At 47.9% G+C, this 20757-nt stretch overlaps 1 protein-coding gene across 1 annotated transcript in view; it reads left to right on the forward strand.

The window, feature by feature from the left end:
• The window catches only part of sdad1 (SDA1 domain containing 1), a 113081-nt gene that overhangs the window by 16304 nt on the left and 76020 nt on the right, over nt 1-20757 (forward strand). The window contains exons 5-6 of the mRNA XM_072496304.1: nt 5423-5523; nt 13114-13171. Coding sequence (XP_072352405.1) covers nt 5423-5523; nt 13114-13171 — 159 coding nt within the window. The remainder of the gene's footprint in view (nt 1-5422; nt 5524-13113; nt 13172-20757) is intronic.

Here is a 20757-nt window from a genome sequence, read left to right on the forward strand (position 1 = left end):
AGACCCCGCGAGTAAAAAAGGGGATGCTTGAGCGGAGCCGGAGAGAGGGCAGGCTGGCGCTGCCAAACTTCAGTAATTAATACTGGGCGGCGAATATAGCCATGATCAGGAAGTGGGTGGTGGGGGGTGGTCAGCGTGGGAGCGTATGGAGGCGGCTTCATGCAAGGGCACCAGTTTGGGGGCATTGGTAACGCCGCCTCTGCCGTTCCCCCGGCACGGTACTCCACCAGCCCCGTGGTGGTGGCGACCCTGAGAGTCTGGGGGCATTGGAGGAGACATGTGGGAGCAGAGGGAGCATCGGTCTGGTCTCCAACCTGTAATAATCACCGGTTTGCCCCAGGAAGGATGGGTGGGGGGTTTCGGAGATGGCCGAGAGCAGGGTTTGCGAGGATGGGAGATGTGTTTATAGAGGGGAGCTTCCTAGCCTGATGGAGGAGAAATTTGGATTGACGATGGGAAACGAGTTTAGGTGCGGGACTTCCTACGTAGGCAGGTTTCAACCTTCCCGCTCCTACCACCAAAGGGAAGGTCTCCGACATCTACAGCTAACTCATGCGGTCAGAGGGGACGCAGACTGAGGAGCTGAAGCGCAAGTGGGAAGAGGAGTTGGGCGGAGAGATAGAGGATGGTCTCTGGGCAGATGCACTGAGTGGAATCAACGCATGTGCCAAGCTCAGCCTGATGCAGTTTAAGGTTGTTCACCGGGCTCACATGACAGTGGCTTGGATGAGCAGGTTCTTTGGTGTAGAAGATAGGTGTGCAAGCGGACCAGCGAACCATGTCCACATATTTCGGACATGCCCAAAACTTTGGGGATTCTGGCAGGAGTTTGCAGATGTCATGTCCACGGTGTTGAAAACAAGGGTGGAACCGAGTCCAGAGGTGGCGATTTTCAGGGTGTCGGAAGATCCGGGAATCCAGGAGGAGAAAGAAGCAGACGTTTTGGCCTTTGCTTCATTGGTAGCCCCGAGACGGGTATTATTAGCTTGGAGGGATTCAAAGCCCCTGATGTCAGAGACCTGGCTATCTGACATGGCTAGCTTTCTCTGGAGAAAATCAAGTTTGCCTTGAAAGTGTCAATGTTAGGGTTCGCCTGAAGGTGGCAACCGTTCGTTGACTTCTTTGCGGAAATTAATCGTCAGCAGAAGGCGGGGGGGGGGGGGGGGGGGGGGGGGGGGGGGGGGGTTAGCTTAGCTTAGTGTAGGGGGTTAATAAAGGTGGGACCGATAAGGGAGGAAGACGGCTTTTGCACTATGTATATAAATTCATGTACATTGTTTATTTTGTTGTTGTTGTAAAACCAAAAATACCTCAATAAAATGTTTATTTTAAAAAAAATGTCTGCATTGCTTCTCCAAATGAGCACTAAGTTAGTGCCGTGCACCTATCCTTACCCCCGTACCCCTGCACATTGTTTCCATTGAAATAATAATTGAATGCCCTCTTGAATACTTCGACTGAATCACTTTAAATCTGTGCCCTTTTGTTCTTGATCCTTTTAAGAGCAGAAACAGTTTCTCCCTATCTACTCTGTCCATTCTCCTCATGATTTTGAACACCCCTATCAAAAAATCCCCTCTTAGTCTCCTCCCTATCGAGTATAGTCCCAACTTTTCCAATCTATCTTCATAACTTCTCATCCCTGGAACCATTCTTGTAAATCTCTCCTGCACTCTCTGAAATGTGTTCACCTCCTTCCTATAGTGTGGAAGCCAGAACTGTACACAACACTCCAGCTGAGGTCTAACTAGTGTCTTGTATAACTTCAACATAAACTCCTTGCCCTTGTACTCTATGCCATGATCAATTTTACCCAGGATACTGTATGTTTTATTAACTGCTCTCTCCACCTGTCTTGCCACTTTCAATGATTTATGCACATATATACCCAGGTCCCTCTGCTCCTGCACCTCATTAAGAAGTATACACCTTATTTGCTATTGTCTCCCCATGTTCTTCCTATCGAAATGCATACCCTCACACCTTTCCTCATTGAGATTCATGTGCCACCAATCTGCCAACTCCACCAACCATGCCTGTGTCCTTTTGAAGTTCTATACTATCCTCCTCACAGTTTACAATGCTTCCAAGTTTTGTATAATTTGCAAACTTTGAAATTGTCCTCTGCACACCAAGATCTAGATCATTGATATATATCAGGAAAAGCAAGGGTCTCACTATCAATCCCTGGGCAACGCCACTACATGAATGTTGAATTCCTTCCAGCAATCATGGACAGTGGTTGAAGGATTTGTTTCTATAATGTTGAGAATGTGGCTGAAACATCTTTGGACATGGTATGCTTTGAAGATTGAAATGGCCCCCAGTCTCTTGACTGGCTGAATGAGGTTGTATTTGGGGGTAAAAGCAAAATTTTAGCATCTGAATGGCTGTTTGCAAGAGAGGATGGATATTCAAGAGCATTGTCAAGGATAAGTAGGACTTTTTGTTTTATTCTTTCACGAGATGCGGGTGTCATTGGCTAGGCCAGCATTTATTTAGGGGCTGTTTAGGACAGGGCTAAATCGCTGGCTTTGAAAGCAGACCAAGGCAGGCCGGAATGTGGCGACTAGGGGCTTTTCACAGTAACTTCATTTGAAGCCTACTTGTGACAATAAGCGATTTTCTTTTCATTTCATTTTCATTTATTGCCCATCCCTAATTGCCCTTGAGAAGGTGGTGGTGAGCTGCCTTCTCAAACTGCTGCAAGTTCATGTCCTTGAAGGACAAGTTATTTTTCCCCATAAGTCCTGACCTCATTCGGAAATTATTTCATCCAGTCTTTAAGCACTTCTGCTGGAACCCAGGCACTGCTGTTAGCTTTGCAAAAAAACTGGTGGATGAGAATTTTATTTCTTTGAGAACTCGAGGGCCCTATAAACCAGCATTGGTTTGCACTTAAAACGAGCCATATTGGCACATAATATGAGCATTAACTTGTCCTTTGCTGCTTTAAAACCAGGTTCTTCAATGGATATGTAAATGCTATCTGGCGGTTTTTTTCCAGAACAGGCCAGTGTCGTCCCTGTTAAAAACCTTCTCTGTCTGGTACAGGAGGAGGGGAGGGGGAGGGACAGGTTGCCATTAACTTGGTTTTTTTTTGTTTGATGCTGGTACTCGACCCACAAGTTAAAGAACTTCCCTATTTCTTCCAAGTATGGATCTCTGTTACTTACAAAAATTCACCTGGCACCGTAACTACCAGAAACACTAACTGGCCCTTATTTTTTTCTTCAGACTGCCTAATGTACCTAATTGTGGATTCATTAACACTGTGACCAACATTGTAGCACTAGTGCTAGTGCTGTTTTTTTGCCTATCTTAATATTTTTGGCAAGTGTTATTACTCTTTTAGAATGTTTACTCATTGTTCAGTAATGGTGACTTTAAGATTACCCAGATCCTGCACTGTACGGTACTGTAGACACAAATGAAATCGTAACACCTGTGAATGCCATGTGCAAACACTACAGTAAGCAGCATGATAGAAAACCACGCTCAGTGCACACCTTCTAGTTCAGGAAATATTTCATGGATACCTTCTGTATAGCATTTGTTTTATATTCATTTAGGTGCCTTTTCTATTTACTGATATTTCCTCCAACTTTTCTTCTAGTATCTTTCTCACAAAACTGCAGTTAAGTAAACACTGGATCCACAATCTGTGAAATTATGCTCTTAGTGTTTTGCATGGATAAGTAAATTCCCAGATGGTGAAACTTTTCTGTATGCTTACCAGCCCAGTCCCCTCTTGCTGAGAAAGTTGTAGGTGCTGTCTAAAATCTTAAATAATTCTTGCAGCTACACTTGCAGGTTTCTCACAGATGAAAGGAGCTTTTTCTTACTGTGATTCACCCTGTGTCCACTTGTTTATTATCCTGCTGGGACTAGTATTGGGAAGGGGCATATCCTACTTTGGAGCAAATCACTGACCCAGGCTCACAAGTCCTCCGTATGAATATGTCAGTCCCCTTACAAAAGTCCACCACTAGGAGAGTCTGTATTCTGCCCCCTGAATATAGCAGCTCCTCCAGCATTGCTTCCCATTGTAGCCCATGTTTCCAATACCAGTTGCAAACAGGAGAGATAAAAATAGGATATGACGGGAGGCGAAAGAAAGGTAGTGAAAAATGAAAGAGAGAAGAGAAGGAAGAGAGAAGGCTGTAATTAAAAAGCAGAAAATAGCCAAAACTGAAGAAGAGGAGAATGGAAAAAGGTTAGGCATAAATTAGATATAAATGGTACAATAGTTGAAATAAATGAAACTTGGATTGGGTGTGGATATATAGTATGGTTGTGATTCAAAAGTAATTTGATCGGAATCAGTCTTCCCGATTTAATTGAGTGAGAAGAATCAGCCCACTCCTGTTAAGGGGTGCTTTTAGCAACAAGAATGACTTTTGTAGTGATTCTCCAGTATGAGAAACATTGGAATCTTGCTGCAGGAGAGAGCAACAACTGACTGGAAAGTACTTTTCATTTGTTGCATTCAACACAACTGCAAGCAGTGAAATGCAAATAGTTCACAGTCTACCATGTAGGTTGGGTCTACATGAGAGCTAAACTTCAATGTTATTGGGCTATATAGACCGTCTGTCAGAGTAGCATTTCTCACGTAATTTTGGGGCACTAACTATACATGCATAAAGGTTATGTACTTGTGACCTTTAAGTAGAGAGGCAGAGTAAAACCTCATCATGGCACATGCATATTAAAATGGATACCGTGGTAACAGTTTTTATTAACCTCCCTTCAATAAGTGTCGCTATAGTTTCACATGTCGTAATACTGGGGTCAACCCAGCAATTTCCCCATTCATTCTTCACATCCTTCCTATTCCTAGGAGTATGTAGGAAGTTAATGCAACAAGTTGCTGAAGTTTTAACTGCACTTCGAGACAATAATGTAATTTTCTGGGGTTTGTTTAGCACAGGGCTAAATCGCTGGCTTTGAAAGCAGACCAAGGCAGCCAGCAGCACGGTTCAATTCCCATACCAGCCTTCCCGAACAGGCGCCGGAATGTGGCGACTAGGGGCTTTTCACAGTAACTTCATTTGAAGCCTACTTGTGACAATAAGCAATTTTCATTTCATTTCATAACTCTAGATTGGCTCTTGTGCTGGGTGGAGGTTGTGACGTTTGTTATTTTTATGGAGATATCCTGAGGCGCACACAAGAATTACTCTCATTAGTGGCATCAAGAAATAGTTGCATATCCCACATGCCTCCTATGTGGTAGGGTTTTAATGTTTCTTTTATTGAAAAAAACTCCTGATTTTGATTTTCTTCCCCAGTATGAAATGTGTTTTGAGTTAAATTTACTTAATTGTAGACAGTTTATTAAAAAACAAAAACAAATTGGTGTTGAATACTAAGTATAGTCCTGTGAGATTAAATGAACCTTGTGTTTGTATATTCTCAGATTTTGCAAAATTTTATGTACACCATGTTGAGGGACAGCAACCCGAAAGCAGCAAAGATGTCCCTGGATGTAATGATAGAACTGTACAAAAGAAACATCTGGTAAGTTTAGGTATTCATGAGTAGTTACTTATCAATTAAGTTATATTTCTTCCAATTAATATTAAAGAGATGTTTGAAGTGATTCAAGTTTCATTATTAACTATTCATCTCAAATAATTAATTAAATCCTCATTTATATATACCTTGTTCGCACAGAGGGTCAGGGAAAATATTGACCTGATCAGAAAGATGCAAGTTTGGTTCCAGGACTCATTGCCATGCAAAACCGCTTGCTTTTTGATTTGGTTACCTTTTGAGCATGAGGTATTGTATCCTAGGAAGTATGGAAAGACTAATCACAATCACAATCTTTCAATTCTCCTTGGACATGGGATTGCTGCCACAGGACTGGATTTTAGCAAAGTTCTGGACAAGGTCCCATTTGAGTGAAAGACCAGACAGCGAAGAACCACACAAAAGTAACTGTGCAAGGGAATTGAGAGGAAAGACACCATTTCGCAATTGAAATGTAGAATGACTATAGAGTACGAAACAATCTATCTTCTACTTTATAAAACTTATAAATAGTATATAAAAGGGCAGCACAGTGGTTAGCACTGCTGCCTCACAGCGCAGAGGTCCCAGGTTCAATCCCGGCTCTGGGTTACTGTCCGTGTGAAGTTTGCAGATTTTTCCTGTGTTTGCATGGGTTTCGCTCCCACAACCCAAAGATGTGCAGGGTTGGTGGATTGGCCATGCTAAATTGCCCCTTAATTGGAAAAACTGAATTGGGCACTCTAAAATTTTAATGAAAAAATAAATATATAGTATATAAATGATTGACAATTTAGTGAACTCAACCTGACAACATATGGGGCCCGATTTACCAGCCGCTTCCCGCTGGAATTGGGACAGGACTTAGCCGGTAAATCCTGCGAAAGGCCTCTTCCGGGATTCCTGATGGTCGTTATGCCCTGCGAGATCTAACGAGATTTTGCTTGATGTCATGATCTGGATCCTGCCCACAATGGGCGGGATCCAGATTTGCATAGTTAAGTAAGCTTAACTGTTCACTTAACTATGTCTACCCCAGAACTAACTAGCCCCCGGGATCTATCGGCCTCACCAAGGTGAGTCCAGCGGAGCGCTGTTTAGCACTGGTCTCCACAAAGGGGGACCAGACAAAATTGTATGCCAGCCTGGCACTGCCAGGGTGACCAGATGTTACTGCATCTGGCTGGGGCACAGTCAGGATCCCAGGCTGGCCAGTGCCAAGGTACCCAGCTGGCATTTTGCCCATGTTGAGGATCGTGCCTGCTCGAATGAGGTGGGGTGCGGGGCGTGGGGGCTTGAGGACACCCCAACAGGTGAGTTGCGGGCGGGGGGTTTGGGGTTGCATCTGCGGGTCGAGAGATCGGGGCGTCAGATCCCTTCCTGCTCTGGCGACCGGATAGCGCAGTCGTTCACGGCGAGACTGAGCGGAGATATACACCTCCATTATGATGGGAAAGGCCTATTTAAGACCATAAGACATAGGAGCAGAATTAGGCCGTTCGGCCCATTGAGTCTGCTCCGCCATTCAATCGTGGCTGATGTGTTTCTCATCCCCATTCGCCTGTCTTCTCCCTATTAATCCTGATCCCCTTATTAATCAAGAACCTACCTATCTCTGTCTTAAAGACTCGCAGTGATTTGGCCTCCACAGCCTTCTGCGGCAATGAGCTCGACAGGTTCATCACCCTCTGGCTGAATAAATTCCTCCTCATCTCTGTTTTAAAGGATTGACCCTTCAGCCTGAGGCTCTGGCCTCGGGTTCTATGTTTTCCTACGAGTGGAAACATCTTCTCCATGTCCACTCTATCCAGGCCTCCCAGTATCCTGTAAGTTTCTTTTATAAAAAAAAAAAAAAAAAAAAAATCTTTTTATTGTCCCCATTTTCAACATTTTCATCAATAAACAACCAAAGAAAAACAAACAAAAGCCAATACAATAACAATCCCCCACACACAAACCGCACTCCGCTCAATATACAGACCAAAACATCCACCTGTACATTCCAGGTAAAAAACAAAAATTAACAATCAATCATCTGCCCCCCCACCCGCCTGCCACCCGAGCCGGTCCAACGCCCCAAAAATGGCGTCTAGGGCCTCTGGTTCCAGGTTTACGAGCCCTACCCCTGAGGTGACACTGAAAACCTCCCTCCAACAAACCCCTCACATTCCACGTAACTATCCCAACTAGAGGCCCCCGCTCTTCTATCGGCCATCACCATAACTCCGGGCCCTGCCCTTTGGGCTTGTCCCATTGTTACCATCGAACCCCCCACTCCCCACCCTGAATCCCCCCCCCCCCCCCCCCCAACCACTTCCTCTCGAAAACACCTCATCCAGTATCAGTCCCCTCCCCCCCCCATTTTTCACACCCCTTAGGCCCGTTGAAACCTGTTCTACCAGGCTCCAATGGCCACCCCTCCCCCACCACACTCCCGTTCACTGGCCAGCTTGAACTAGCCAGTGTGGAGGCCCCTGCCCAGGCTCACTCCCCTCCAATCCACGTGGTCCCAAGAAAACAAAGACATCCCCTTAAACATACAACCCCAGTGTAAATACACAAACCCCAAAGAGCCATCATTGCAAAAGAAAATCCCAACTCCTACCTTGTCCAAATAGGCAACGTTGGATTGGATTGGATTTGTTTATTGTCACGTGTACCGAGGTACAGTGAAAAGTATTTTTCTGCGAGCAGCTCAACAGATCATTAAGTACATGGGAAGAAAAGGGATTAAAAGAAAATACATAATAGGGCAACACAATATATACAATGTAACTACATAAGCACTGGCATCGGATGAAGCATGCAGGGTGTAGTGTTAATGAGGTCAGTCCATAAGAGGGTCATTTAGGAGCCTGGTGACAGTGGGGAAGAAGCTGTTTATGAGTCTGTTCGTGCGTGTTCTCAGACTTCTGTATCTCCTGCCCGATGGAAGAAGTTGGAAGAGTGAGTAAGCCGGGTGGGAGGGATCTTTGATTATACTGCCCGCTTTCCCCAGGCAGCGGGAGGTGTAGATGGAGTCAATGGATGGGAGGCAGGTTTGTGTGATGGATTAGGCGGTGTTCACGACTCTCTGAAGTTTCTTGCGGTCCTGGGCCGAGCAGTTGCCATACCAGACTTGATGCAGCCCGATATGATGCTTTCTGTGGTGCATCTGTAAAAGTTGGTAAGGGTTAATGTGGACATGCCGAATTTCCTTAGTTTCCTGAGAACGTATAGGCGCTGTTGTGCTTTCTTGGTGGTAGTGTCGACGTGGGTGGACCAGGACAGATTTTTGGAGATGTGCACTTCAACTCATTTAGCACATATAACGACATGCGATTTTAAAAAAAACAACAAAATAGAGCTACATACAACCCACCCCCCCCTCAGTCCAAGACCAATCTTCAGTCCCATTTCTCACTTCTGCCCCACTCCTGCCTTCACAAACACCTCTGCTGCTTCCACCGTCTCAAAATAAAAGTCTTTGGAGTTGTAGGTCACCCTCAACTTAGCTGGGTACACTACATTGAACCGCACACCATTGTTATACAGTGCTGTCTTCACTAGGCCGAAGGCCGCCTGCCTCCTCGCCAACTACACAGTAAAGTCCTGGTATAAACGTCCACCACCTCCCGCTTGTACTTCGCCCATCAGGACCGTCTCCTTCACGCGGTACCTACGAAAACAAATAATCACTGCTCTTGGCGGCTCATTCGTTTAGGCCTCCATGCCCTATGAGCCCAATCCAGTTCATACAGGGAGGGATCTTCCCGCTCCCCCAACAGCTCCGCCAACATCTTGGCGAAATATTCCGTTGGCCTCAGGTCTTCCACCCCTTCGGGCAGGCCCACGATACTTCGATTTTACCGCCTGGCTCTGTTTTTCAGGTCCTCCACTTTGGCTCGCAGACCCTTGTTGGCCTCCATCACCCTCTGCAGCTCCTCGTCCATCGAGGTGAACTGATTGCTGTGTTGCGACAAGGCCTTCTCCACTCCCTTCAGTTTTTCACCGTGCTCCCGCACCCCAGTCGAGGTCCCAGGTTCAATCCCGGCTCACTGGCTCACTGTCCATGTTGAGTTTGCACATTCTCCACGTGTTTGCGCGGGTTTTGCCCCACAGCCCAAAGATGTTCAGGGTAGGTGGATTGGCCACACTAGGTTGCCCCTTAGTTGGAAAAAATGAATTGGGTACTTGAAATGTTTTTTAAAATCTGTTCACAATACTGCAAATGGAGTCTGACCAGAGCCTTATACAGCCTCAGATGTACATCCCTGATCTTGTATTCTAGCCCTCTCGACATGAATGCTAAGATTGCATTGTCTTCCTAACTGCCGGCTGAACCTGGTATAACCTTCACGTTAACCTTAAGAGAATCTTGAACTAGGACTCCCAAGTCCCTTTGTGCTTCTGATTTCCTAAGCCTTTTCCCATTTAGAAGATAGTCTGTGCTTCCATTCTTCCTACCAAAGTGCATAACCATTGTATTCCATCTGCCACTTCTTTGTCCACACTCATAGCCTGTCCAAGTCCTTCTGCAGCCCGCTTGCTTCCTCAATACTACCTGTCCTTCTACATATCTTTGTATCACCTGCAAACTTGGCAACCGTGCCCTCAGTTACTTTTTCCAGATCATTAATGTATATTGTTGAAAGTTGTGGTCCCAACACCGACGCCTGAGGTACACCACGAGTCACCGGCTGCCATCCTGAAAAAGACCCCTTTATACCCATTTTCTGCCAGTCAGCCAAGCCTCTATCCATGCCAGAATCTTACCCTTAACACCATGGGCTCTTAACTTATTTAACAACCTTCTATACCACACCTTGTCAAAAGCCTTCTAGAAAACTAAATAAATCACATCCACTGGTTCTCCTTTGTGTACCTATTTCCCTTAGAAGAGAGGTCCATAACAGGGGGCATAGATTTGAAGCAATAAAGAGGAGTTGGGGAAAAAACCTCAAACACAGAGGATGTTGAAGATCTGGCACTCACTGCCTGAAATGGTGGTTAGAGACAGAATCCCTTGTTTCAATAAAAAATTACTTTGATTAGCACGTAAAACACTGTAATTTATGGGACTACAGACTTAGCTGGAAATTTAGACAAGATTATACAGCCTTTATTTGGACAACACAGGCACAATGGATTGAATGGCCTCTTTCTGGGTAAGTTTCAATGATTTATGATGGTTCTGAGGGATTAAGCAATTGGGAAGGCTGCAGAAAAATGTTTCACTGCAACATGCGTAAATTAAAACATGTTTTTAATTGATTAGCAATCAAAAAGACAAGGGGCGGGATTCCCTGACCGCACGCCGGGTCGGAGAATCACCGGGGGGGGGGAGGGGGCGGCGTGAATCCCGTCACGGCCGGCTGCCGAATTCTCCGGCGCTGGGGAATTGGCGGGGCGGGAATCGCGGGTCGCCCCCCACGGCGATTCTCCAGCCTGCGATGGGCTGAGTGGCCGCCCGTTTTCGCCTGGTCCCGCCGGCGTATATTACAACAGGTACTTACCGGCGGGACCTGGCTGCGCAGGCGGCCTCAGGGGGTGCGGGGGGATCTGCCACCGGGAGGTGCCCCCACAGTGGCCTAGCCCGCGATCGGGTCCCACCGATCTGCGGGCGGGCCTGTGCCGTGGGGGCACTATTTCTCCACGTCGGCTGCCATTCCTTCCGCGATGGCCGACGCGGAGATGAACCCCCCCCTGCGCATGCGTTGGGATCAAGCTGGCGCTCCCGCGCATGCGCCAACCCACGCCGGCCAGCGGAGGCCCTTCGGCGCCGGTTGGCATGGCGCCAAGCCCCTTCCGCGCCGGCCGGCGCGGCGCAAACCACTCCGGCACCAGCCTAGCCCCTGAAGTGCAAAAGATTCCGCACCTTCAGGGCGGCCTGACGCCGGAGTGGTTCATGCCACTCCTTCGCGCCAGAGTTGCCCGCCTCACCGATTCCCGCAGAATCCCGCCCAAGGACCTGAATCAGCTCAAAGAATGCAGTTTCAGGGATTAATTAAAATTTTGATCCAAATTTTAATTTGCATCCTTGAATATTTGTAAAATTGGAGACCTGTATGAGTCATCCAGATGCATCTCTGTGTATTTACTGTTGCTTGGTCAAAATCCTGGAACTCCCTCCCTGGATATACCTATAGGTATACTGTGGGTATACCTATACCACATATGGACGGCAGTGGTTCAAGAACACACCTCGAGGGCAATCAGGAATGGGCAATAAATGCTGGCCTACTGCGAATCCCACCTCCCTTTAATTAATTTAAAACTTAAAAAAAAAAAATATTTGATTCACTATCAGCTTTCATCAGTGCTTTTACATGATTCTCACATTTTTAGGTTACAGACTCTACAGAAGACACGATTGCCAACAAAAGTAACAGCATTAATTTTCAAACATATATATATTGGTTGTTTCCCTGTGGGGGCAGATGAATTATGGGTTGTGCTGGCAAAATTTTTAAAGCTTTCCACCAATAATGAGATCCCCAAATTATTCCATTTCATGAATCAACATCTGTGATTACAGATGTTGTTCATGTGAAACTTAAACCCCAGTGACTTGTGAGAAAACTGCATATCTTTGTCAGTCAGGTGTCAACCCCTATATTTTTATTTTTTCCTTTTTAATAAATTTAGAGTACCCAATTCATTTTTTCCAATTAAGAGGCAATTTAGTGTGGCCAATCCACCTACCCTGCACATCTTTGGGCTGTGGGGGCGAAACCCACGCAAACACGGGGAGAATGTGCAAACTCCACACGGACAGTGTCCCAGAGCCGGGACTCGAACCTAGGACCTCGGGGCCGTGAGGCGGCAGTGCTAGCCACTGTGCCACCATGCTGCTCCAACCCCTATATATTTAATAGGTTGTAAACCAACCAATTATGTTCAAATAAATAGAGATCTTGTTTGCCTTAAGGTGACTAGAGACACTCAATTTGCCTATGCTTGGAGAACTTCAATATAGGATAGTGAGAGGCAAGACAAAGGGAGCACCTGTTGAGTAGTTTAGTGTATAGACTCCGAGGTTTTGTCTCTGATGTAGGGTGAATTAGTTCATGTCATCCAGGCTATTGGTGGGAATGCAACAGTTGTTTTTTTAAAATAATAAACTTAAAGTACCCAATTATTTTTCTTTACAATTAAGGGGCAATTTAGTGTGGCCAATCCACCTACCCTGCACATCTTTGGGCTGTGGGGGTGAGACCCACGCAAACACGGGGAGAATGTGCAAACTCCAAGTGGACAGTGGCGTGGGTTCATCAGCCCCGTGCTAACCATTGCACCACCATGTGTCCCGCAACAGTTGGTTTAAGTGTCTCCATAGCCAGGGAGTAGATAGGTCCGGGTTCCTGTTCTTGCGCACTTTCTTGGAAGGTGGATATGGATGGTTGTTGGGCAAAAATAAAAACAGGTGCAGTGAAATAATTTCACAGGGTGGAATAACTTGTTGATACTCTGTGTCTAGACTCAAATATGAAGAGTAGTCTCAATACTGGAAAGTTGCCACTGCTCATGAATTGATCCCTGTAGAATATCAAAAAAATGTCTAGAGTCTGGAGAACCATCAGGATGAACCTTACTAAAGGAATGATTTATTTACAGGAATGATGCAAAAACTGTGAATGTCATTACAACGGCTTGCTTCTCAAAAGTGACCAAGGTAAGAAGGAATTGATAACTGAACTGTCATGGGGCAGGACAGTTTGATGGGAATTATGAAAAATGGAGCCACGCCCTTGAGATTTATCAATTAAAGAAAAGCAACAGCTGTTTACTGGAATGGAATTTCTCCCAAATTTAAATATATTAAGTAGCAGCGGCCATTTAATCCAATAAGATTGCAGTAACGTTTATCAATGAAATGAAAAAATAAGAAGAAAAGAAATAGGAACAGGAGTAGAGCCTTCTTCACCATTCAATACGATCATGGTTGATCTTGGGCTTCAACTCCATTTGCCTTCCTGCTTCCTATATCCCTTAATTCTTTGAGAGATCTAAAGTCTCTCTATCATCGCCTTAAATGTATTCGACAATGGAGCATCCACAATGCTCTAGGTACAGAATTCCAAATATTCACAACCCTTTGAAGTAATTTCTAATTAAGTAATGAAAGTTGCCATAGTCCCTGAAGACCATAAGCTGATCTCCCCTATTGAGAGAGAGCTGACTGCTGAAGATTTCACCTGTCTTTATTATTGTCACAAGTAGGCTTACATTAACACAGCAATGAAGTTACTGTGAAAATCCCCTAGTCGCCACACTGCGGCTCCTGTTCGGGTACACTGAGGGAGAATTCAGAATGTCCAATTCACCTTGCACCTAATGAGAAGCAGAGATAAGATAGATAGTCAACATCTTTTCCCAAAGGCCGCGGAGTCTAAAACTAGAGGGCATAGGTTTAATGTGAGAGGTGAGAGTTAGAAAAGGGGCCAAAGGGGCAGTTTTTTCACACACAGGATGGTGAGTGTCTGGAATGAGCTGCCAGAGGCGGGTACAATTTTATCTTTTAAAAAGCATTTAAACAATCATATGGGTGACTTCCGGGTGCGGCGATGACTAGCTAAGTCGCACGTTTCGGCACCTCCCGTTTCAACGGACTTTTGGGCTCTTATCGGGAGCCCCAACGGAAATTTTCAAAGGCTAAACCCAGTGTGAGGCGACATAGGAAGGAGTCCCCCCGGGTGTGGATGAAAAGAAGTGATAGTAGTGGCCAGATTGTGGAGGATCCTCTGGAGCAGTGGCAGAGAAGGGAAGGGAGAAGCAAGATGGCGGCTGAGGGAGCCCAGTTGGTATGGGGCCTGGAACAGCAGGGGTTCCTCCGGCGATGTGTGGAGGAGCTCAAGAAGGAGGTGCTGGCGCCGATGCTGCAGGCGATTGAGGGGCTGAAGGAGACGCAAACGATCCAAGAGATGGAGCTCCGTGGAGTGAAGGCAAAGGCTGCCGAAAATGAGGACGAGATACAGGACTTGGTGGAGAGGACGGAGACGCACGAGGCGCTACACAGGTGTATGGGGAGATTGGAAGCCCTGGAAAATAGCTCGAGGAGGAAGAACTTAAGGATTTTGGGTCTTCCCGAAGGGGCAGAGGGAGCGGACGTTGGGGCGTACGTGAGCGTGATGCTCCATACCTTAATGGGAGCTGAGGCCCCGACGGGCCCCCTGGAAATGGAGGGAGTGTACCGGGTCCTCGTGAGAAGACCAAAGGCAGGGGAAACACCGCGAGCAATAGTGGTGAGATTCCACCGCTACAAGGGCAGGGAGATGGTCCTGAGATGGGCTAAGACGACACGGAGCAGCAGATGGGAGAACGCGGTGATCCACGTCTACCAAGATTGGAGTGCGGAGGTGGCGAGAAGGAGGGCGAGTTTCAATCGGACCAAGGCGGTGCTCCACAGGAAGAAAGTGAAATTCGGAATGTTGCAGCCGGCAAGACTGTGGGTTACACACCAGGGCAAACACCACTACTTCGAGATGGCAGAGGAGGCGTGGACATTCATTCAAGAGGAGAAGTTGGACTAGATTTGGGAAAGGATGTTTGGAATGAAGTAGCGAGGTGGTGGCAAGAAATTGTAAATCAGATGGGGGAATTTTTTCCCCTCGAAGGAGGGGGACACGAAGAAATGTGTGCGCTGGTGGGGAAGGGGATGGGGAAGGAGAGAGGGAGCTGCGCCATTAGGGGCTGGGCCGAGAGGGAAGCGCGGGCTCTGTTCCCGCGATATGGAAATTGTGGCGGGAAAAGGGGGCGTAGGAACGAGGGGGCCTCACACGCAGGGAGGCTAAGGATAAACGGGGGAAGCCGAGGTCAGCCAGAGTTTGCTGACTCTGGGAAGCAATATGGGGGGTGCAATCAAGCTAGAGCGGGATCTGGGAGGGGGGGGGGATTAACTGGGTTGCTGCTGCTAAGGGGAATGGGGAGCTGTTACGGGATGGGATGGTCGGGACGGGAGGATGCTGTCTGGGGGACAAGCGGTTGCGTGGGAACCGGGTGAGGAGCTTGTTTAAAAAAGGGGATGGCTAGTCGACGAGGGGGGGGGGGTAAAGAGCCCCCCAACCCGGTTGATCACGTGGAACGTGAGAGGGTTGAACGGGCCGATTAAGAGGGCAAGGGTATTTGCACACCTAAAGAAGCTAAAGGCAGACGTGGTTATGCCTCAGGAGACGCACCTGAAACTGGCGGATCAGGTCAGATTAAGAAAAGGATGGGTGGGACAGGTATTCCACTCTGGCTTGGATGCGAAAAGTAGAGGGGTGGCAATACTGGTGGGGAAACGGGTATCGTTTGAGGCGAAGACCATAGTGGCGGACAGTGGGGGTAGGTACGTGATGGTGAGTGGCAGATTGCAAGGTGAAGCGGTGGTGCTGGTGAACGTATATGCCCCGAACTGGGATGATGCGAACTTTATGAAGCGTATGTTGGGGCGCATCCCGGACCTGGAGATGGGAAAGTTGGTAATGGGGGGGGACTTCAACACGGCGCTGGACCCAGGGCTGGACCGGTCCAGATCTAGGACCGGGAGGAGGCCGGCAGCGGCCAAGGTGCTTAAGGGCTTTATGGAGCAGATGGGAGGAATGGATCCCTGGAGATTTACTAGACCGAGGAGTAAAGAGTTTTCCTTCTTCTCCCACGTCCATAGAGTGTACTCCCGGATAGATTTCTTTGTCCTGGGAAGGGCGCTGATCCCGAAGGTGGCAGGAGCGGAGTACTCAGCTATAGCCATTTCAGATCATGCCCCACATTGGGTAGATCTGGAACTAGGTGAGGAAAAGGAGCAACGCCCACTTTGATGGGACTGTTGGCGGACAAGGGGGTATGTGGAAGGGTGAGGGGATGTATTGAAAGATACCTAGAGGTCAATGATGACGGAGAGGTCCAGGTGGGAGTAGTCTGGGAGGCGCTGAAGGCGGTGGTGAAAGGGGAGCTGATTTCCATAAGGGCCCATAAGGGGAAACAAGAGGGTAAAGAAAGGGAGAGACTGATTGGGGAGATTCTGAGGGTGGATAGGCAATATGCGAAGACTCCGGACGAAGGGCTACACAGGGAAAGACTGAGACTACACACGAACTTTGACTTGTTGACCACGGGTAAGGCGGAGACGCAGTGGAGGAAGGCACAGGGAGTACAGTATGAATACGGAGAGAAGGCGAGTCGACTGCTGGCCCAACAACTTGGGAAGAGTGGGGCGGCGAGAGAGATCGGAGGAGTTAGAGACGAGGAAGGAAGGATGTAACAGAGAGCGTAGAGGGTGAACGGGATATTTAAGGTCTTCTACGAGAGGCTGTATAAGGCCCAACCCCCGGAAGGGAAAGAGGGAATGATGCATTTCCTAGACCAGTTGGAGTTCCCGAAGGTTGAGGAGCAGGAGAGGACAGGACTGGGAGCGCAGATTGAGGTAGAGGAGGTGGTAAAAGGAATCGGGAACATGCAGGCAGGGAAGGCCCCGGGACCAGATGGGTTCCCGGTGGAATTCTATAGGAAATATGTGGACCTGCTGGCCCCACTCCTGACGAGAACCTTCAATGAGGCTAAGGAAAGGGGGACACTACCCCCGACGATGTCGGAGGCGACGATATCGCTGATCCTGAAAAGAGACAAAGACCCGCTGCAGCGCGGGTCATACAGGCCCATCTCCCTCCTAAACGTAGATGCCAAGTTATTGGCCAAAGTGATGGCGACAAGGATAGAGGACTGTGTCCCTGGGGTGGTGCATGGTGACCAAACAGGATTTGTTAAAGGGAGGCAATTGAATACCAATATACGGAGGTTGTTGGGGGTGATGATGATGCCCCCACCGGAGGGGGAGGCGGAGATAGTGGTGGCTATGGATGCAGAGAAGGCATTTGATAGAGTGGAGTGGGACTACTTGTGGGAGATACTGAAGAGATTTGGATTTGGCGAGGGGTTCATTAGATGGGTTTGGCTCCTATACGGGGCCCCGGTGGCAAGTGTGATTACGAACAGGCAACGATCTGACTACATCCGACTATATAGGGGCACAAGACAGGGGTGCCCCCTGTCCCCGTTACTGTTTGCGTTGGCAGTTGAGCCATTGGCCATAGCGCTGAGGGGCTCTAAGAAGTGGAGAGGGGTACTTAGAGGAGGAGAAGAACATCGGGTGTCATTATACGCGGATGATCTGCTGTTATATGTCGCGGACCCAGTGGAAGGGATGCCTGAGATAATGCAGACACTCGGAGTTTGGAGAGTTTTCGGGATACAAACTGAATATGGAGAAGAGTGAACTGTTTGTGATGCACCCCGGGGAACAGGGCAGGGGAATAGACGAGCTGCCGCTGAGGAGGGTAACAAGAGATTTCCGGTATTTAGGGATCCAGGTGGCCAGGGACTGGGGAACCTTGCATAAACTTAACTTGACACGACTGGTAGTGCAGATGGAGGAGGACTTTAAGAGATGGGATATGGTGCCCCTGTCATTGGCGGGCAGGGTGCAGGCGGTTAAAATGGTGGTCCTCCCGAGGTTTCTTTTTGTGTTTCAGTGCCTCCCCACACTGATTACAAAGACCTTCTTTTTTAAGAAGGTGGACAGGAGCATCATGAGCTTTGTGTGGGCCGGAAAGACCCCAAGGGTAAATAGGGGGTTCCTGCAGCGCAGTAGAGATAGAGGGGGACTGGCACTGCCGAGTCTGAGTGATTATTATTGGGCCGCTAACGTGTCTATGATATGCAAGTGGATGAGGGAAGAAGAAGGAGCGGCGTGGAAAAGGCTGGAGATGGCGTCCTGTAGGGGAACTAACTTAAAAGCACTGGCTGCCGTTCTCCCCGAAAAGGTACACCACAAACCCAGTGGTGGTGGCGACTCTAAAGATTTGGGGGCAGTGGAGACGACATAGGGGAGTGACGGGGGCCTCAGTGTGGTCCCCGATAAGGAACAACCACAGGTTCATCCCGGGAAGGATAGACGGGGGATTTCAATCTTGGCAGCGATCAGGAATTGCACAACTGAAGGACTTGTTCTTGGACGGGACGTTCGCGAGTCTGGGAGCACTGACAGAAAAATACGGGTTGCCACCTGGGAATGCATTTCGTTATATGCAAGTGAGGGCATTTGTGAGGCAACAGGTGAGGGAATTTCCGCAGCTCCCGGCGCAAGGGATCCAGGACAGAGTGATTTCGGGGGCATGGGTGGGTGATGGTAAGGTGTCCGATATATACAGGGAAATGAGAGACGAGGGAGAGACGATGATAGAGGAACTGAAAGGGAAATGGGAGGAGGAGCTGGGGGAAGAGATTGAGGAGGGGCTGTGGGCAGATGCCCTAAGTAAGGTAAATTCCTCGTCCTCGTGTGCCAGGCTCAGCCTGATCCAATTCAAGGTACTACACAGCGCATATGACGGGAGCAAGATTGAGCAGGGTTTTTGGGGTGGAGGATAGGTGCGGGAGGTGCGCGGGAAGCCCTGCGAACCACACCCACATGTTTTGGTCATTTCCGGTATTGCACGGGTTCTGGGTGGGTGTGGCAAAAGTGATTTCAAAGGTGGTGGGGGTCCGGGTCGAACCAAACTGGGGGTTGGCTATATTCGGGGTTGCAGATGAGCCGGGAGTGCAGGAGGCGAGGGAGGCCGATGTTCTGGCCTTTGCGTCCCTAGTAGCCCGGCGAAGGATTCTACTTATGTGGAAAGAAGCTAAACCCCCGGGCGTGGAGGCCTGGATAAACGATATGGCAGGGTTTATAAAATTGGAGCGGATAAAGTACGCACTAAGAGGTTCGGCTCAGGGGTTCTCCAGGCGGTGGCAACCGTTCCTCAACTATCTCGCAGAGCGATAAGGGAAAATAGGAAAGACAACAGCAGCAACCCAGGGGGGAGGGGGGAGGGTGCATTCGGGTCTTTGGGGTTTTTTTGTGTGTTGTTACATATTTGTTGTTCATAGTTATCTTCTCAATGTTACTATTTCTTTTCGTTTTTTATTTGTGTTGGCACTTGCCGTTAGTTAATATATTATTTTAAAAACGATCAATGTATATATTGTTACAAAGGTGTAAAAATGGAAAATTCTTGGTTGATCGAAAAACTTTAATAAAATATATATTTTTTAAAACAAAAAACAATCATATGGGTACAGAAAGATATGGGCCAAATGCGGGCAATTGGTACTCGCTTAGTGATAAAAACTGGATGGCTTGGAAAAGCTGGGCAGAAGGGTCTGTTTCCATGTTGTAATCCTCTATGACTATGACTCTATGTGGGACCTTGTCAAAAGCCTTGCTAAAGTCCATGTACAGTAAGAAGTCTTACAACACCAGGTTAAAGTCCAACAGGTTTGTTTCGAATCACTAGCTTTCGGAGTGCTGCTCCTTCCTCAGGTGAATGAAGAGGTATGTTCCAGAAACATATATATAGACAAAGTCAAAGATGCCAGACAATGCTTGGAATGCGAGCATTAGCAGGTGATTAAATCTTTACAGATCCAGAGATGGGGTAACCCCAGGTTAAAGAGGTGTGAATTGCGTCAAGCCAGGACAGTTGGTAGCATTTCGCAGGCCAGATGGTGGGGGATGAATGTAATGCGACATGAATCCCAGGTCCCGGTTGAGGCCGCACTCATGTGTGCGGAACTTGGCTATAAGTTTCTGCTCGGCGATTCTGTGTTGTCGCGCGTCCTGAAGGCCGCCTTGGAGAACGCTTACCCGGAGATCAGAGGCTGAATGCTTTTAACTGCTGAAGTGTTCCCCAACTGGAAGGGAACATTCCTGTCTGGTGATTGTCGAGCGATGTCCGTTCATTCGTTGTCGCAGCGTCTGCATGGTCTCGCCAATGTACCACGCTTCGGGACATCCTTTCCTGCAGCGTATGAGGTAAACAACGTTGGCCGAGTCGCACGAGTATGTACCGTGTACCTGGTGGGTGGTGTTCTCACGTGTAATGGTGGTATCCATGTCGATGATCTGGCATGTCTTGCAGAGATTGCCATGGCAGGGTGTGTGGTGTCGTGGTCACTGTTCTGAAGGCTGGGTAGTTTGCTGCAAACAATGGTTTGAGGTTGTGCGGTTGTTTGAAGGCAAGTAGTGGGGGTGTGGGGATGACCTTGGCAAGATGTTCATCTTCATCAATGACGTGTTGAAGGCTGTGAAGAAGATGTCGTAGTTTCTCCGCTCCGGGAAAGTACTGGACGACAAAGGGTATTCTGTCGGTTGTGTCCCGTGTTTGTCTTCTGAGGAGGTCGGTGCGGTTTTTTGCTGTGGCGCGTTGGAACTGTCGATCGATGAGTCGAGCGCCATATCCCGTTCGT

This window comes from Scyliorhinus torazame, chromosome 3 (genome assembly GCF_047496885.1).
Source record: "Scyliorhinus torazame isolate Kashiwa2021f chromosome 3, sScyTor2.1, whole genome shotgun sequence".
NCBI classification, from domain to species: domain Eukaryota; kingdom Metazoa; phylum Chordata; class Chondrichthyes; order Carcharhiniformes; family Scyliorhinidae; genus Scyliorhinus; species Scyliorhinus torazame.